Source organism: Sturnus vulgaris, chromosome 2, assembly GCF_052056855.1.
Source record: "Sturnus vulgaris isolate bStuVul1 chromosome 2, bStuVul1.hap1, whole genome shotgun sequence".
Taxonomy (NCBI): Eukaryota; Metazoa; Chordata; class Aves; order Passeriformes; family Sturnidae; genus Sturnus; species Sturnus vulgaris.
Window position 1 is genome coordinate 93,194,705 of NC_142244.1, and position 19,025 is coordinate 93,213,729.

At 43.3% G+C, this 19,025-nt stretch overlaps 1 protein-coding gene across 1 annotated transcript in view; it reads left to right on the forward strand.

Annotated features, from left to right (window-relative positions):
• The first annotated feature begins 15,607 nt into the window (after positions 1-15,607).
• GAS6 (growth arrest specific 6) overlaps positions 15,608-19,025 on the forward strand; it is a 40,269-nt gene continuing 36,851 nt past the window's right edge. The window contains exons 1-2 of the mRNA XM_014885136.2: positions 15,608-15,730; positions 16,100-16,266. Of these exons, the coding sequence (XP_014740622.1) occupies positions 15,661-15,730; positions 16,100-16,266 (237 nt within the window). The 5' untranslated portion in view covers positions 15,608-15,660. The remainder of the gene's footprint in view (positions 15,731-16,099; positions 16,267-19,025) is intronic.

Sequence of the window (19,025 nt, forward strand, 5' to 3'; positions counted from 1 at the left end):
AACCCAGGTGACCTGGTCTTGAGAATTCCTGCAGATATTACAGCTAGATCCATAAAACAACCTATTGAAGTTGACTGTGCAGTGTCCAAATACATTTAAAGCAGAGGAGACTCCATGCCCCTCTCGTAGCTTCACAAGAGCTCTGAACTGATGTTTTGAACTGAAGTGACACTGTATCTGCCACGTGGAGTGTGGTGTGTGGGGATGAGCTCTTTCCATGTGGGAGCAACTGCTCTATCTCCAGAAATGGTGAACAGATTCTCTGTTGGCTTGTTTGGCTTAGTTCTATTTTTTCTGCTCACACACACAGAGCTGTTGGTGTCTACAAGATTCAGTTTTAGATGGTACATGGACATGCCTACAAGCACACTAGGAAAAATGTCCATCTACCGTTTATCCCATCCTTTTGTCCTATTCACATGAGTCCTACCACAGCTTATTGCAAACCTCTAACAATTCCTGTGAGGTTTGGGGTCTTTTATACTGCAAGGACTTATTCTAGCTCAACTTTTAGAAATTAGTTAAAGAAAGAGAACAAGAGACTCCTTAGGCTAGGCTTTTTTTTTTTTTTTAAGTGAGTTTTAAGAAATTTAGGATTAGAGGTACTTTCTGCTGATTTCACCATACTCTCCTTATCTTATTTCATCCTTATGAAATAGGAATATTTGTTGCCAATTCAAATTTCATTAGACTGCATCTAGATGCAAGATTTGCCTGGTTTCTTTCTTTTTAGTTTTTAGTTTAGAGGATTATCTGGAGGAAAATATCCAGGACTTGACTGAGAGATTTAATTCTGCAAAAGCATTGATGTTCTCAACTCTTGTTTAGGATCTGGATCCCACTCATTAATTTAGATGTACAGCTCCACACCACAGAAGAACATAAATGGTCTGCTTCAAATCAAGATGTACAGATGACTTTCTACATGCCTGAAGTAACACATACTTGATAGCTTGTGTGGACTGGATCTAGTACAGAAAGCCACATAAGATATTGATCCACACTGTGAGACAACCTAATGAAATCCAAAGCACCAGCTTCTGACAGACACTCAGTGTTGATTGATGTAATTCTGAATCAAGATTTTCAGCATCATTAATTAATACTGTGGCTCTCAAGTGGCTACTGGGAAATGTATACATGCTTAAATATGTATATTGTTGATGGTGCTCCCCTGGACTTACATGTAGGGTACCAAGACACAGTCTTCAATATGTCACTTTTTTCTGCTTCTACATATATAAATGCTTACCCAAACTTCTCTTGCTGTTTCTCATCTCCAACTGAACTAAACTCAAGAAGCTACAGGTAATTTTGGATGACATCCCAGGATCGCTGGCAGGGAATGAGACAACTCTACAGCTCTCTGTTCAGCCTTGAGGTTATTCGGGACCTTCTGCAAAACATGTTTTTGTCATCAACACCTGTTTGTTGTACATTTTTTTGCTGCTGTGCCAGTGAATGTGCTAGTTTATAAACCAAAATATGCTGTTGGAAGAGGTTGTGTCTCACCCTGCACAGTTTAACTGAAAAAGGTATAGGCAGGAGCTGTATTTTAGCATGTTGAAGTACATTTTTATGTGCAAAAAGGATCCAGTGGCCTGCAGATCATCAGTGGGGAAATGACATCCCCATTCATGGTTGTCCCTCCAAACAATGGGAGAGGAGGCAGTGTGCTGACACAGCCTTACCTGAGCCAGACCTGAAGGTCAGCTGAGCTGTCACTGCTCCCTCACACAGAGATTTCACAACCCAGAACTTGTTCTGGACATTCAGCCAAAGCTCTAGTCCTCATCTTCCAGGTATGAAGATAATGGGGTGCTACCCCACACATAAACATATTCTAGCCCTTCATCATGGAAAATCTCTTTAGTCCTTTGTATGTTATCTTGTCAGTATAAAAATTTATCCTAACAAACAGCTCTGCATTACAGCAAAGCTGCTGTACTAAAGACTGGTTTATAGTGGTAATTAGCAATATTTACTGTACCATATACTTCCTCTTAGGAATATTTGTGTATGTTCTGATTTGCTCAGAGACTTCTGGTCTGGGATGCACTGGAATTATCTAAATAAGGGAAAACTACCTGTGAAACTAAATTATCTGGGTAGGCAATCCTTGTCATTCCTCCTTGTTGCTGTGCAACTTCATTCATTTGTTTTGAAGGGTCAGGATTTTATTCATAGAAATGAAGGTTTCTGATTTCCTCTCTCTCCCTTCTCCTGTTGGGTGTGCAAAGCCATGCATGCAGATCCCAGTGGCCAACAAGGATGGCTGATGGCAAATGCCACAAGGAAATCTTGTGGTGGCCTATGGGCTCTTTCAATGAAATACTGATATTTACAAGACAGATATCTACTATGGAATAGTCTCTTTTTAACCAATGTATGATGTATTCGGGGTGTGAATCATTTAATCCCAAACCAGACTCCTGAAATAAGTGTCAGATGAACCATGCCCTTGCCGGTATCTGCATCCTTCTGCTTGCATCCCTCCCTTCATGAAGAAAGCCTGGAGTGAGTGGATCAGACACAAACATCTGCTCCAGACACATCTAAGAGCAGGCAACATGTTTGATTCCTCCTGTGCATTTCCCAGGCCATGAGATCCGGGTCACCCTGTCACGCCCCCCAGCCTTGCTCAGAGGGCTCCTCTTTTGCAACAGGCTGGGGCTTGTGAGAGCTTTTGGCTGCTGGACAGCCACTTGCTCTGTGCTTCAGGCTTCCTTCTCTGATGGGGACAATTCCAACATAGAAAGCAGTAGCTGGGCTCTTTGAGGAAGGCTTAATTTTATCTCCTTCCCCCTCCACCCCTGCTTCCCGCCATGGTAAGATAAAATAATTAAACGCTTGGGGTTTGTTTGCATGCATTGTTTATCCATCCTTGCTCTTGCTTCTATGTTTAACAGAGGAAATAACTCTCTATGATAATGTATCACTACATGCTGGTAACATCAGATAAGCTAAGCTGGACAAAAATGTTTTCCTTGGCAATTCTCCACTTTCTTTAATTTGGCTAGAGAACTCACTTTACTTCTGGAATTGTGAAGGCCCCAGTTACACTTGATTGTAACACAAAGCGCTTCACGGTTTTCCTTGTTAAACTCCGTGTAGGACTAGAAGAACAATCCTGCCATTCCTTTCCCTGCAGTATAATTGAGCTGATAAGCATCAAGCCACACACATCAGAACCCACAGTGAATGTCACTTGCATTAGTTTTCTGTCTTTACAGAAAAATAAAAAAAGCAATTTGCTTATCAGCCTCCATCAGAAGCTGCACAATGCTATAGGGATGCACACTAAAAGCTGAACACAGGGAAGGAAGGAGGAGTGCATTGTGCACTTTTGGGGTGGAGATTCCTAGGCACAGCAGGAGGAGCTGGGTGAGCTTCAGAGGAGCCCCTCCATTTACCCACAGGGACATTGTATGTATGGGGACACTGCAGCAAGAGAGGAGGAGACAGGGTCGGGGCTCAGGGATCATCACATGGAAACAGCTTGTGCTGCAGCTGCTCTGTGGCTCCCACTGGTAAGTGTGTGCTGGTGTTTGGGAAGGTTCTGGGCTCCTTGCATGGCACGAGGATGCAGCCACAGCTTTGACTTGACACACCTGAAGCCTGCTGAGGGCAATCACCTTCACTGTGTGCAGAGTCTATACAGCAGTGTGGGATGCATGCACATGGGGCCACACATGAGCTCCTGTATTATGGGTTAACACTTGTGCAGGAGTCACACCAGTGGCATTGCCACAGGGTTTTAACTTTATGTTCGGCACCAGACACAAAGTTTTGGCCTCATGTGCCCTTTTCTACCTGAAGGTTAGAGTGTGGCACTGCCTGTGGGAGACACAGGACAGCAGGAGTGCAGCAGGTACAGCATCTTTCCCCTTCACGTCCCACCAAGTGCCTTGGAAAGCACTGGCTGGCTCTGCTGCAAGCCCCACCACTGCACAGGAAGGGCAGCTCCTCTGCTCATGGTACACAACTCATTCAGCCCACACACAGCGAGTCTACTGCTTCAGGATACTGCATGGGGGCTTCACCCCCAAAATGTGCATTCCTCTGCATTTACTACACTTGCCCTAAGAGCTGGTGTCTGTGCAAATGATGGGCACATTGAAGATTCCTAGTTCCAACACAGTGGGAAGTGCTGTGGAAAGCTGAGCTTCATTTCCAGACAGCAAATGCACCTGGAATATAGTAAGCCACATTGTTGGAATCTTCGTTGCAGCATATGTACAGACTGAAAGCCTTAAATACACTGGATTATTTGTTGGGGCTTTTCCCCACCCTTTCCTCCCTCCCTTAAGCCAAACACTTATGCAATAAAATATTTCTAGAGCACAATACATAAACAATGCACACAATAAAAATAGGAACTGACAAGCTCTATTAAGAAAACAGCTGAACCTAATTTTATAGCCAGATAACAACATAAGTTTATGTCCATTTAAAAATTTTATTTGTTTTGGGTTTTTTTTCCTTTTCCCAGATATTAAGGTGTTTTTCTTGCAATAAGTTTGACCTAGGAGTATTTTGCTTAACACCATTTTCTTAACAGAATACTTGAAATTTTTTTTCTTAGTTATAACCAATGTGTAATTTCTGGGACTTAGAATTTGAATTTCTGGTCAAATAACTTAGAAGCAAACTGTAATTATGTGCCTTTTCCTGGTGCAGCTAGTGCCAAACCATAGATGAAAGCTAAGTGATTATAGACAAAGAGCAACAACTTGATGACAGGGTTTCCTTTGAAGAGAGTCAATACAAGTAATTTCTGAGTTATTCTAGAGAAGAATCTGCAGCAGATGCCAGTATCCAGTTTTAGGATGGGTATTGTATACAACATACAGTTACACTATATTGTAAATAATATAATGTATAGAAAATCATTAAAATTCTGAAGGAGGCTAATGTAGGAGACACCATATTTCCTCCTGAGCATCCTCTCCATACACCACAGCATTACAGGTCCCTCCACAATCTCCGTTGCTTCACAGCATTTTGTATAAGCGAGGCTGCACTCCTCAGAGACAGGGAGTCAGCACCACAGGCTGAAGAAAGCCCCAGTGTGGGTGGATTTATTTGCCTCTTATATGAGTCTGTAAAAGGGGTTGCTGCCCTTCTAGACCTGCTTTGCCCCATTTATTCCATTAAAAGCAAGGTGCTGCTAAGGTTTTATTATGCACTGGATTGCCTGCAACAAAATGCACTGGTGCTGGACTGGGTCTTTTGGACCATTGTTTTTCTGGATCCAGTCCTTAAGATACAAGAAGGGCTTTAGTTATTGTGGTCCCAGTGTAATTCATTCAGGTTTTCTCAACCACTCATTCATCTCTTCCTGTGGTAGAGCTTGAAGACCCAGATGGCATCAATGACAGCAAAATTAAATTTCTTTTTGAACAATCAGCACTTCGTTTTTAAATTACTGCTCTGATACAAGCTAAGACTAAGGAAAGATTTTCCTTGTCTCAACTTAAAATGAAAAAATAATCTTCTCCTTTTATTTGAACACTATTAAATTCCATGATTTTTCTCTCTTTGCCATAGAAATTTTGAAATCAAGTCAAACAACAAAAAGAAAAGATGGTATTATAAATCTTGGACATAAACCTTCCATCTTGGACTTTAAAAAATAAAGTCAATTCCAGCTCTTCCTGGGTTTTACCTTTGAACTTCCCTGAGACTTCTGCTTTCTAATCAGTAAACAGGAATAATACCTTCCTGTCTCAGAGGACTGTTGTAAGAAGCTTAACTGATTCATGTTTGTTGGATGTTGGGACATGGCAACACATGCATGGATATGGAGATACATATATGTGCATATTCATATGCATCTATGGATGGAGGCACAGACTGGTTTATTTTTTTTTTTTGTGGTTTTATTTTTGTTTTCACAATATCACTATCTTCCTAAAACACAAAGGATTTTTTGTAGAGAAGAGAATGTTCTTATGTTTACCTGAAGATCAGATGGCACATGAATGAAAGATATTTTCTTGACATATTTCTTGCCCATTTTAAGTGCCAATGCTGGAAGGTTTTGGTATTTGATAAAACTAGCACAACATAGGCTCCAAACCAGCTCTCACTAGCTGTATTGTGACATTACCATATCTTTCAAAGCAATCTGTAATGGAAAAGGGAAGTAATACTTCATACAGATATCCCTCTCCCTCCCTAATTTTCCTGGTTAAAATAACATGTTTCTGAATGTCATGGTTGAACTCCAGCCCTACACAGCCACTTGCTCACTCTTCCCCAGTGGGATGGGGGATTGAACCAGAAGGGTAAAAGTAAAAAACTTGTGGGTTGAGACAAAGACTGTTTAACAGGGAAAGCAAAAGCCACACATGTCAGCAAAGCAGAACAAGGAATTCATCTACCACTTCCCATGGGCAGGCAGGTATCCAGTCAACCCAGGAAAGCTGAACAACACCACATCAAAATGATGCCTTGAGAAGATAAACACCATTAGTCCAAAAGTTCCCCTTTCCCTTTTCTTTCCCCAGCTTTATACATTGGTCATAACACTATAGAGTGTGGGGTATTCCCTCTGCTCACTTGGGATCAGCTGTCCCAGCCATGTCCCCTCCCAATCCTTGTGCACCCCCAGCCCCCCCGTGGGTGGGATGGGGTGAGAGGCACAAAATGCCTTGGTGCTGTGCAAATCCTCCTCAGCAATGGTTAAAGCATCCCAGAGTTATCAACACTATTTTAGCCATAGCCCCATACTGGCAACTACAAAGAAAATTAACTCTACCCCAGCCAAAACAGCACACTGAACTATGATTTTTTGAATTAAAACCATAGCTGATATTTTCTTTCTGTTGCTTATAAACTTTCAAAAGAATGTAAGCAGGTCCCATGACTGCCTTCCCTGCCAAAGCCCACATCAATCAACTTTTGTTCCCAGGACTTCAGAGGATGGCTCACCCCTCCTTTTCATTTGCTGCTTTGGGTTTTTGTAGGCTTCTGAAGATGGAAACTTCATGGCAGTCACTACAGGTTGCCCAACAATATATCTGGAAACTCCTTCCCTCAATGATGGCAGTCTTACAGTCAACCCTCTGCTCTGGCCTGACCCACACTTCTGTTTTTCTTTGTCTCCCACAGAGATGTTACCAGGCCTCACTCACATCTCAGTCCCTCTCAAACGGGTCAGCTAGAATTTCCCTTCCAGAAAAGAAAGCAGAACACCTAATTTAGAATTAACTTCAGACTCCTGTTATTATTATTATTATTATTATTATTATTATTATTATTATTATTATTAACAATAGCTAAATGTACACATTTCTGTTTGGATGGAGACATCAGCACGTCAGATACTGTATTTTCCATTCAAAAATTAAATTTAAAAGTTGGTATTTTAATACATATATTTGCATACACTTTCCAAAAAATGATCTTTTGTTTTCTTGGTTAAATCTATTTCTTGTCCTGCTCTGTTAAAATCCCCTCTGCTATTGCCTCTTCCCCATCCTTTACACACACCAGAGGTTACAGCGCTCCACTGACAAATCTTGTTGGAACAAGAAACTGATCAATAAAAGATTACAGAAAACCCTGTTTTCATTTGGCAACATGGACCTACTAGAACTCTGCTGCAAAGACTGTCGTCTTAAACAATTTAGAGATGCCATAAAATGACTCCTATTTCGTTGCATTAAACCACAAATTATAAGCTAGGTTTCTATTCTGGTATTATTCAGTTCCTTCCAATGCAGTTTAACAGCTGGAAATGAGAAGGTGGCAGCTCCTTGTTACCAGGCAACTCTTCCCAACCACCAGCAGCTTGCCCCAGGGATCAGGGTTTGAGAGCTGCTCTGCACTGACAGCTCTCCCCCTTCTTCCAAGCCCAGACTGATGCATGGAGGCTGCTTCAAAGCAGAGTTCTCTCTAAGAGCTCAAAACATTGGCAAGAGTTACATCACAATAAAACTCTGTTTTTGTCTCTCACTGTCCCATTATATTGTGTTATACAGCTGGGAGTTTAGCCACCGACTTCTAATAAGCCAGTTGTTTTTTCAATGCACAAGTAATTTTTCAAGTTATGGGATTTATTGCGTGGAGTTTATGAGAACGATAAAGAATCACCATGGTCTTCTGGTGAGAAGCCCTTTTCAAAGGCAGCAATGGGTGTCAGTACTCTCCCTTCTGCCTTGGAGAGACAGCTCCAACTCAAGTAATGTCTGGGCAGCTCCACTTGCCATTTTCGTGTTTATATCATTCCTAGTGAGGTTTTGTAGGGTGGAATGCATTATATGGGCTTATATTTGTTCTTACTGTTTTGCTGCAATATTCTTCTCCTCCTCATGTCACCCTTGAATTTATTTATTTTAGGCTTTATTCAAGTAACTAAAAAAAAATCCCCTAGGACACAAACACCTGTGGAACACACGATGAACCTCACTGTACATTGATATACCAATGGCCTAACTAAACACAAATCCTGTCCACCAGCAATGTTAATGCTTACACCTTACATCACTCATCAGTTCATTCCTACTCAGAGCCTGGTTTGGGATTCAGGCTCGTTGAGCTCTTGTTCTCAGCCTAAGTCAGAACTGGGCTCCATCTGCTGACACTGCATTTTCTCTCAACTCTTCCCTCTATCCCTTTGCAATAATTTCTCCATCATCAGGGTGCCCCTTGTTTTAACTCATCACACTTCCACTGGGTCGAGGACATCAAAGAAAACAGAAGAAGAAACTTAAATGTCCATGTTGGTGCAATGCTTCAAAGCAAGACTCAGTTGTCTCAGCTACAGAGCATCCAGCAGGAAAGCTGATGGTCCTGAAGAGAAATTAGTCCCTTGCAAAGATTATTCCTCTGGTCACTCAGTTCAGCATATGGACATGGGCATGACTAGCATCTGTAGGAAAAGAAGGTTTTTTTCTTCTCCCTCCAGCATAATGCATCACTGTCAGAAAAGAGGGTTTGGATCCCTTATTGAAGAGAGACATTAATTAGAGAGTCTTTTATGAAATTTCTTTTTGAGTAAATGACAAGTGTGAAAGATGAAAACCTTTCTTTTACATTTCTCTCCATGCATTCAGCTCAAATTTTTACCCAAGTCTTTTTTTCTCTCTCTAATCTACATTTACTTATTCTTCTCACCTATTTCATCATCACTAGAATTCAGTGTATTTTGAAAGTTAACCCTTTTCTTCTTGAGTTAATACACGTTAATCACTCAAAAGAATTGTGCAGTGTAAGGGCACCTTTTCTGTGATTGTTTTTGTTAGAAATTGTTTCACTTGAATGCACCAGAGAAGAGGAATTTCATTGGCATTATTAAAGACATCTGAATGAAATTTCACATTCTCACACAAAAATATTGGCCTGATCTAAACAAAGGCACATGTTTGTGTGGCTCCATGAAGAATTTATGTTTGGAAGAGGAGAAAGTAGTTTTTTATATCTATTCCTGAATCTGAAAATAGCCTGAATGTAAGCATGGCTTCTAACTGCTTTTACTTGCTTTTGCTTCTGACATTCTTTTTCATCACCACTTTCATTCTACATCAATGTGTGTCTGAATAAGGTTTCACATATGCATTAGTAATGTCTTGCAGTGGAGCTGCATGACTATCCAGCATCATGCTGAGTGCCTGGAAATGTTCTTAGAAGGCTTGTATCCTATTTTTGTTACCTTCCAACTTTCCCTTCTCATCATCACAAATACTTTACAATTTTAATCTATTTCAATTCGCTTAACAGCCAGGCATTAAATGAAGCTGACATATTCAAAACTCTGTTTTTAAAAAGGAAAGTGCAGGCTGTGCAAAAAGCCTCAGCTCTTCTGCAGCAGTGGCACATTAGGAGAAGGTCCAGATGGACGTACCAACCAGATTTCCCAAGCAGCAGGGATTGCATTGGTACCATCAAAGGTTACTGTCTTGCAGTATGGGCTCAATTCCTGCTGATGACAAGAAGGAATCTTAAATTTTTAGTGTAGGAACCCATACTTTGTCTAATTAACTGGGATCCACCTGGGCAAGCTACACATACTGCTACAGGGGCTTTTTCATCTTTGGGTGAAACAGAATTACAAATCCTCAGATCTTCAAAATGGCACTGTTTCAGTAAAGAACTTTTGTGTGATTTTTCCATACAGCCAAGATCTGTGTGTGTATGAAGACAGTAGGATATTTGGGATTCTACGTTGATATAAATTACCTGTCAGGGACATTCTAGACTTATTTACGGTCTGTCTGCCCACAGTAGTTCCAGTTTATGACCTCCCTTCTTTGCCTTGTCACATGTTGTGAAAATCAAGATATCTTTCAACCTCTACAAAATTATTTTGCCAAATGGCAACATAAGGAGACACTAGAGAAACATTTAGTGATGGTTCAACAGGCGCTTAATCATCAAGCAAGAAATCTATTACAACTGATTGTAATATCCTCAGCTGGATAACAGACATGCAAAGGCAGGAGTGAGATAAAAGGAACTGGCCTTCCTCCACAATGCAGTTTACTCCACAATCTAATGCTTGTTTTAAAAATGGAGAAAAGCAAAGCATTTTTTTCAAAGGGAGTAAGAAATAAAAAGCAGAATAGTTATGGAAGATGATCTTCTCCACAATATCTTGTCATAATAAATACAACAGCCCCATTTGGCTCTCCACTCCATTTGCTTCGTGGTGACCCAGACTGCACAGAAAATAGACCCTCTGGTCCTGCATCCTCCCCTCAACCTTTTGATGTCCTGCAGAGGTGTATAATAAACCAGGAGCCAGGGTGTCCTGTAGGCTGTGGCAGGGGGTCTGGTGCTGTTGATGGGTGACATTTAGTCTGAGATTTCATCTGTGGATGGCAGTGGCACGTTCTGCCCAGGAGTTTGCTCGTTGTCTCACTTGCTGCAGAGGGAGTGCCACTGTCCAGATAAGCAATTTGGTTTTGCTAGTGCCTAAAGCCGTTTTCAGTCACTATTTTGGCCTCTAATGAAAGGGAATCTCACTCACCTGGAACCAAGACAGGCACAGAGAGAACAAGATGACAGTTCAGAACTTCCTTGTCCTTGAAGCTTCCAGTTTCTTTCCTGGCATCAGCCTGTGAATTATAGTTGACAACTAAGCAGCAAGTTCCAGGTTTTAATGTGCTGACTATATTTGGCATATGGTCACCCTGTACTGCATTCAGGTCAAGGATCATGGAATCAGCTCTCTTACTCTCAGAGGGATTTTGTGGTTATGTATGCTGCCTTCCACAATCATTTAATTTCTTAAATATTCTGATGTAATCTCATATCCTTCTACTCCTCCCTACTCATAGAATAAAGAAAAACAGGAATGATACCTTAGGAAGACTTTCAAAGGAAAAACAACAGGAAATGAATGTGGAACGAGCATGTGAAACAGTCACTTGCTCTAAAATCTGAGATATTTTGGTAGTGTGGGACAGCTCATAGGACATGCCTAACCAATTTGTCCTTGAGGTCAAAAAAGTACTTTGCACAGAAGAGAGGGTCCTTCAGAAGCCAAGAACTGTGCACCTCATAGCATCCCTGGCTAGAAGACTGACAGAAGAAGGGAAGGGCAGGCTTGGGAATCCCTTCCTCTTATCCACAATTATTATATAGAATCATAGAATTGTTTAAGATCTAAGATCATCAAATCCAACTGGTAACCCAGCACTTCCAGGTCCACCACTGAACCATGTCCCCAAGCGCCACACTCACACGTTTTTGGATTACTTCCAGAGATGATGATTCTGCTATTTCCCTGGGCAGTCTGTGCCAAGGCCCAACTGTTCTTACAGTGAAGAAATTTTTCCCAACATCCAATCTAAACTCCCCCAGCACAATTTGAGGCCATTTCTTCTTGTCCTGTGTCTTGTTAGCTGGGAGAAGAGACTGACACTCACCTGGCTACAACCTCCTTTCGGGTAGTTGTGGTTGTAGGTGCCTCCTGAGCCCCCTTCACTCCAGGTTAAACAACCCCAGCACCTTCAGCCACTCCTCATTAGACTTTGCTCCAGACCCTTCACCTGCTTCACTGCCCTGCTTCTTCAACTCCAAACTTCTGATGCCTAGACATTCTTTTCTGGACATTTTAGTTCTGCAGTTTGGTGACTACAAATGCAATTAGTTGCAGGAACCTGAAGGAACTTTGCTCAGTTAAACCTTCTTCTGCTACACCTCTGCAGCTTGACTACACACTATGCACTGGTTTCTTTTGGGATTAATTAAGGAAATCAAAGGGCAGTCATTGGAATTTGGAGTCAGTGTCTCAAGATCTGTTAACCAATGAATCACTTTCAGATTGTTGATACTTAACAAACACCTTCTTGTTGTATTTTTAGTCACTTCTCTCAAAACTTGTTAAATTTGGCACATATTTCTGGTTAGTGTCTAAAAACCAATGGAAACTAATCCTACAGGTTCAGAGTTATATTTGGAAACCTCTGTGTCTAGATTACTCTAAAATCAAAAGTCTAAAATGGGACTAAAATGCTGAGAGTACGAGCAGTCCATATAACATTGTTTTAGTATTTTCAGCATTATTTTTCTATCCTGTTTTTCATGTTCCCTAAGACATTACTGGGACAACTGAGACCAGATAACATTCTAAAAAAATCCATGAATTCTGAAGAAAATTAAACTGTTGCTTTATTCAACTCATTGCTTAAATCTGCCTTAAATGCTACCATGCCAGAAGAATGGAAGGTGGAAAATACAACTATTGAAAATACTTATGAGCTCACCAAAATCAATGTTTGATGTCTGTGCCAAGTAACTTACTGGAAAACATAATAAAGAATAGAACTGTGAACTGAATTATATGTTGGACAAGAATCAGCATTGCATACCAAGAAGGATGTCTTGTTTTGCAAACCCACTTGAGATTCAAGGACTGATATTTATTTAGATAAGGATGGTTCTGATAATATTAGGTACTTGGATTTTAAAAAACTTTTGAGCTAGTCTTTTACCATATGCTCTCAAAGTGTGATCATATGGGATAAACAGAAAAGGATAAAAAAATCTGAAAGAATGAAAACTCATCATTAGATTACACAATATAATGCAGTTTCCAGAACCCACAAAAATCTCTGCTGTTCAACATCTTCAGAAATTTTATGGAGAAGCTTAATGCCATGAGGTCAGTTGGCAGATAAAACAAAATTCATCAGAACAGAAATCTTAAACTGGTAATCAAGAATATCAGAAGACTTTCAGCAAAAAATCCCTACTTTTATCTTGGTTTAGCAAGTTGAATTGACTTGCTGAGTGGTCACATCAGTGACAAAAGCATACAAAGAGTGTACATCCAGGAATAAGGTGGAAGCATAGAGGGAAGGCAGAGTGGGACAACTGTTTTGGTAGCCAGAAGCTGCTCAGTTGGCATGGCCGTATCACTTGATAACACTCTTAATGTGACAGGGTAATTAATGACAAGCGAAATTTAATATACAGACACACAAAGTGACACATCCATGAAAGACAACCCTCACCTTCTGTATTCACTGGTAAATCAGCACTTGGGAAAGTGTTTTACACTCAGGAAAGAGATCTCAGACATCTAGTTCATGGCTCTTTGGGAAGAACAGGCCAAGAACTGACCCATGCAATGTTTGAAAACAGTAAGAAAAAAACAGAAGTAAGAAAAAAGCAGGACACTGCTGCTATGAAATCATATCTCGAATATTGCATGCAGTTTTCTCCACATTGTCTGAAAATAAGTATAAATAGAAAACATACAGGGCAGGATGAAAAGACGGGGAATGGTTTCTGTTTGAGGGGCTCAGGCTGCAATCCCAGAGCAGATTATGGATTTACTGCTGCAATCCCACTCTACACTTCATGCTGTCACTGAGCTGGTTCAGCACACTAACCTGGTAGAAAACACACACACTAAAAAGAAGGAAGAGTTTCCTGCCAGGTGACTGAGATGAAATGGCACAGCCACATCTGTGGATGTGGGCAGGGGAACACAAAGTGGCAGCCAGTCCTAGGAAACCTCTGCCTTCAGCTGCAGCTTCATAAACCATTTTGGGCAGCTTTGCTGATAAAATTAGACCCAAGCTCCTTTGCCTGCAGCTACTCACTGTCACCCCTGAAAGCCTCTCCCTTTTGGTGTTTGTGCAGCTGTTCAGCAACTCAGTAGGGGAACTCATCTGAAACAAAATTAATCATTTTTGTTGGATTATTCTGATTAAGTTTGCAGCATGCTAGCACAAGAAATGGATGTGGACAAAGGACAGAAAAAAAGCAACAGGGACTGGAAGGATTGCTCCTTTGAGCAATGCCTGCTCAAAGGTGTTTGGAAACAAGTAAGAGACTAAAGCTCCATAGATCAGAAAAAAGGATGGTTCTGAAATCATATGAGAGAGGTCTATAAACTGGCATGGTGAAAACAAATAGGGCATGATCATTCACTATTTCTTAGATTACAAAAATTCAAGTACCCTGTAAAATTATTAAGCACTGGATTTAAAACTAGTGAGAAAAAGTTCCTGTCTAGCCTTTGTGTGAATTTGAGACCTTCCCACCACTCCTAGAGGCCAGGTGTACCAAGAGATCAAAAAGCTATTTGACAAATTCATAGAGAAGTGGTACGTTCTTTAATGTACAGTTTTCACCTGAGAGCTTTTCCTCTGCACTTCAGTAGCTGAAAACAGAAAGAAAAGGCCACTCAATAGTGGTTTATCTGTTTTTATACCTCCTACCTGTATCTCTGCTATTGGCCACTGTCAGACAGAAGATATTAGCCTAGGGACAGTTGCTTTGAATGAGACTGGCTCTTCTCTTTTCACCTACTTTACTTCAATTATATGTGATATGAATACATTATTTACACTTATATTTGCGGTAATTATTGTGGAGACACAAAGTCTGTATTAGATACACCTAAATAGCACAGTAAAACTAGACAAGTTCTTTTTCTGAAACAAATTATGCCACTGAAGTTGTCTTGAAGAATGCTTAGATATGTCACTGCTGTCTGTCACATTGACCCTTAGACAGAGCAGTACAGAAAAAAGGGATGGCTTTACAGCAGTGGAAGTAGCCTAAGTGCAGCTCTGAGCCCTGACCCTACAGCTCTAGGTTACAGCTAACAGAGTTTCCCACAGTGGACGTTTATTGGTAATAAATGACATTCATCTCTTTCCTGGGGAGCTCATTCTAAAATACTGGAATAAACTCAAAATGCATTTCTGACGAAAACCTCTGTTGTTGTGTGGGGAGAACCCAAGTTCCTAATTTATGGCAGGACTGGGTTGGGTTTGGTGCCAGCTTCTCCCTTCCCAGTGAAGAGCCCCGGAGCTATTAAAGAGATGTGCCTGGAGGTGAGGGCGCAGTGTCCCCGCCCGCTCCCCGCGTCCTACTGGCCGCCCATCGGCCCGACTGGCCGTGACCGCCCCCGCCGCTCGGCACGGCCGCTCCCGGGCGGCCGGGCAGGTACGCGGGGCCGGGCCGGGCGGCCGCTCGGCCGCGAGGTGTGTCCCAGCGCGGCGGCTCGGCGGTGCCTTCTGAGGATTGGGCAGGGGGGGCGAGGGCTCCGCGGCTCCCCCGCCGGGCTCCGCCGCCGCGCTCCCGCAGTAGCAGCGCGCTCGCCGCCCGCGCCGCTCCCGCTCCCGCCGCTCCCGCCGCGCCGCCAGCGCCCGCCCCGGCACCGGCCCCGGCCCCGGCCGCCGCCGCATCGTGATGCCGCATCCCGCGGCGCCCCTCGGGGCCGCCCTGCTGCTCGTCCTGCTGGCGGCGGACTCCACGCAGAGTGAGTACCGCGGGGGGGTCCGTCCCTCCCGCACACGCCGCCGAGCATCCCCCGCCGCCCTGCGTGTGTGCGAGCGCGGGCTGCGCTGCCGGGGCGCGGTGGGGTGCGGGGGGATGCGCAGCTTGGCGGCGGCGGGGTCAGGGGGATGCGGGCGAGGGGCCGCGCTGATGCCGCGGCGACCCACGGGCGGAGCCCCGAGCAGGGAGAGCGTTCGGTGTCCCCCGGAGGGGCGGGCGGGGTGCGGGGTGGGGGTCGGGGGGACCGGGCGGGCTCAGCTGTTCACCGCTGCCTGTCCTTCCTCCTGCCCCTCTCCTGCTGCTGGTGCTGCTCCTGGCTTCCCCCGCGCCGTCCCGGCGCTCGGCTGCCCAGCCGTGCTGCTGCGCGCCCCGGAAGCTGCCCAGTTCCTGCGGCAGAGGCAGCGGCGAGCCTACCAGATCTTCGAGGAGACCAAGCAAGGGCACCTGGAGAGGGAGTGCGTGGAGGAGCACTGCAGCAAGGAGGAGGCCCGGGAGGTGTTTGAGAATGACCCAGAGACGGTAAGGACGCGGAGCCGCCGCGGAGATTTGGGGGTTTGTCCGGCTCTGCGCTCCCGCCCACCCTCTATCTGCGGCTGGATGCCAGCTACCGGCACAGCTGGGAAAGGCACCGGCAGGAGCAGGACCCAAGGCCATTAGGTGAATGACTGGGAGACACGCTAGCGCTCAGCCTGAACAAGGGCACAGGAGCGCCTCGGTGAGCGTGGTCTGGGTGAGCAGCCCAGCCTGACACCGGCTGGCAGGACTGTCACAGAAAGGTCCAGTTCACCCATGGTCTAATCCATGAAGCAAGACCAGTACAACAGAATGATACAGCTTCTTTATCTGGATATTTTACTATCCCTGCTCTTCCCTCCAGCTTCCCATCCCAGCTATATTTCAAATCCCCTTAGTGTTGCAGCATATGCCATAATTGAGGTTTTTCAGAAGAATGTCCTAACCACTCTTAAATCATCCGTGGGGGTCAATTCATCTTTGAATCAGTAGGTTCAGGACATGTCACTACAACAGCAGGAGAGCATTCATGTGGGAATGTGGTACTGCTGCACTTCTAACACTGTGGATTCTCACAGTTACAGACTGCACACATACATAGAGCTGTCTTTTCCAGTCTTATCAAGGTTGACTTTCACTTCAGTCTTTTCACTTCAAGCAGTGTGTGGATGCTTTGCTAAGCTTGGCTTACTCCTCCAGTCACTTTACACCTCCTCTCAACACTGTTTTCTCATTGCAAAGACTATCTGGAATTGATTTAGCAGTAGGAAGTGGATTTTCTGGGTGTTCAAACTGAAGCTTAGTTCTGCACAGCATGTTCCTGTTAATGGAATGATGCTCTAGGGAGAAGATAGGACAGAGAGGGGGAGAGAGAGAGAGAGCAAGCACGTGTGTGTGTACACAGAGACACAAACCACAGGCAAGGGAGGGACTCAGCAGAGATGTTTTATGCTTCAGTAAGGCAAGTCTTGACATGTGTGCCTCATTAGCAGCCTCAGCGCTGGATAGACAGTGCAGTAGCTTGCTGTCACAGGCAGTAGTAAGTACAGCAAAAGCAAAGTGATAGATTTTTGACAGTTGATTTTTGAGATTAATATGGAACGCTTGCCTAGGTGCTGTTTAATGCTGCACCTTTTATGTGTATGTGTAGTCACATCTGCATGTAGCAGTGTTTGCTTCTGTTCTGCAAAAACAGCTACTTCAGAATGTGGATAACTGTAGTGGCGTGAGAATGACTGGCACAACTACATCCATGTTTGTGTTGAGTAATATAACTTCAAACTCAATATAAATATTCATCACATAGCAGTGAGTACAGGGAAAGCTATGATGAGTGTGATTTTGTAGCCTTCTGGAACAAAGCTGGTCTGAGGTCACTACTTATACTAGCTGGCTGCTGGCCAAGAAAGTAGCCAAAGGTGATGCACTGATGGATTAGTTTAAGGGTAGGGTAGTGTACAAATATGTCAGGAGTTTTTAACAGTATTTGCTACTGATTTTGTAAATTGTAAAGAATACACAGTTCTACTGAAATGACAATAATGAAATAATTTTGGTTTAAAATCTTTTCACGTATAATATAAATTCTTTATGATACCATCATACTTTCACTGTGTTTTGTAGGACAATGCTGGCTTTCTGTCATTGCAATTTTGATTTTTTGGTGCATTTCCTTTGCTATTGCTGCTAGGTTTCACTCTGTTCTGAAGACCTGAAGAAAGGCTAGATGGGCTTCTAGTGTCTGTGCCCCCTAACATGTCCTTCTACACCAGGACACTTAGATCTGCAGTGACATAAGATCCTGCCTTTTCTGAGACACAAACCTCCCTGGAGCTATGAAGTTGCTTGTTAAGTGCAGTATGTCCTACTCCTTGCATTACTTTGCTTTAATTTTATTGAGAAGCAAGTGTGCTGTAATAAATCAGGGGGATTTATGGCCCTTCTTGTCCCTTTTGCAATCAGTATGTGACATGAAAGCAGCAGCTGCTGTTCAGTAGCAGCTTTCTGATGCATGGTGGCAGAGGTTATGTATGGGGGCTGTTGCAGCTCAGCACTGGAGGACTTAACTGTTTCGTAATGCATAGGTGACTACTCCTCCAGCAGTACCTGTGGATTTCATGGACAGAGTATTAATTCTCAATGGAAGTGCATTTTAAACAGTAGGGAGTTGTGCTGTCATTTTACTGATGCTGTGTTGTACATCCAGTCATAGTCATTGACAGAAGAAAGAAGCTAGTTGAGACAGACCTGACTTAGGAAAGCCAAAACTGTTGTAAACAACACCAAGCTTTTTGAAGAATTACAGCAATCGCAGTCATGCTTCTGTGTACTGCCAGGCTGCAGCTGATCCATGCTGGTAAACTGAGCTTTTATTGACCAGGGAAATGTACAGATTGCTGTTGACAGAAGATGATTCCTTGTCGTTTCAGGAAGGCTGAAATTTCTACATGTGCCTGCTGAACCTGGTCACAGGGATTAACTACTTAGATTGTAGCAGAAAGAAAAGCTACTGCAAAAAGCTACTTTTTGCCCTGTGCTGAGCTCTGTGAGGCTATGCAGGCAAGCTATGACAAACACAGTAATGCGATCTGTCCTGTTGCATCTCCCAGGCTTCATGTGTTAAAGCATCAGATGAGCATCTATGAAGGCATTTGGCTGTTTACTGTCCCACAGGAGCAGTGGTCTTGCAGCCTTGACAACAGTGAGTTAGTTTCAGATTAGTTAATCAATCTTGATGCTTCTTAGTTCAGCCTCAAGAAAGCTTG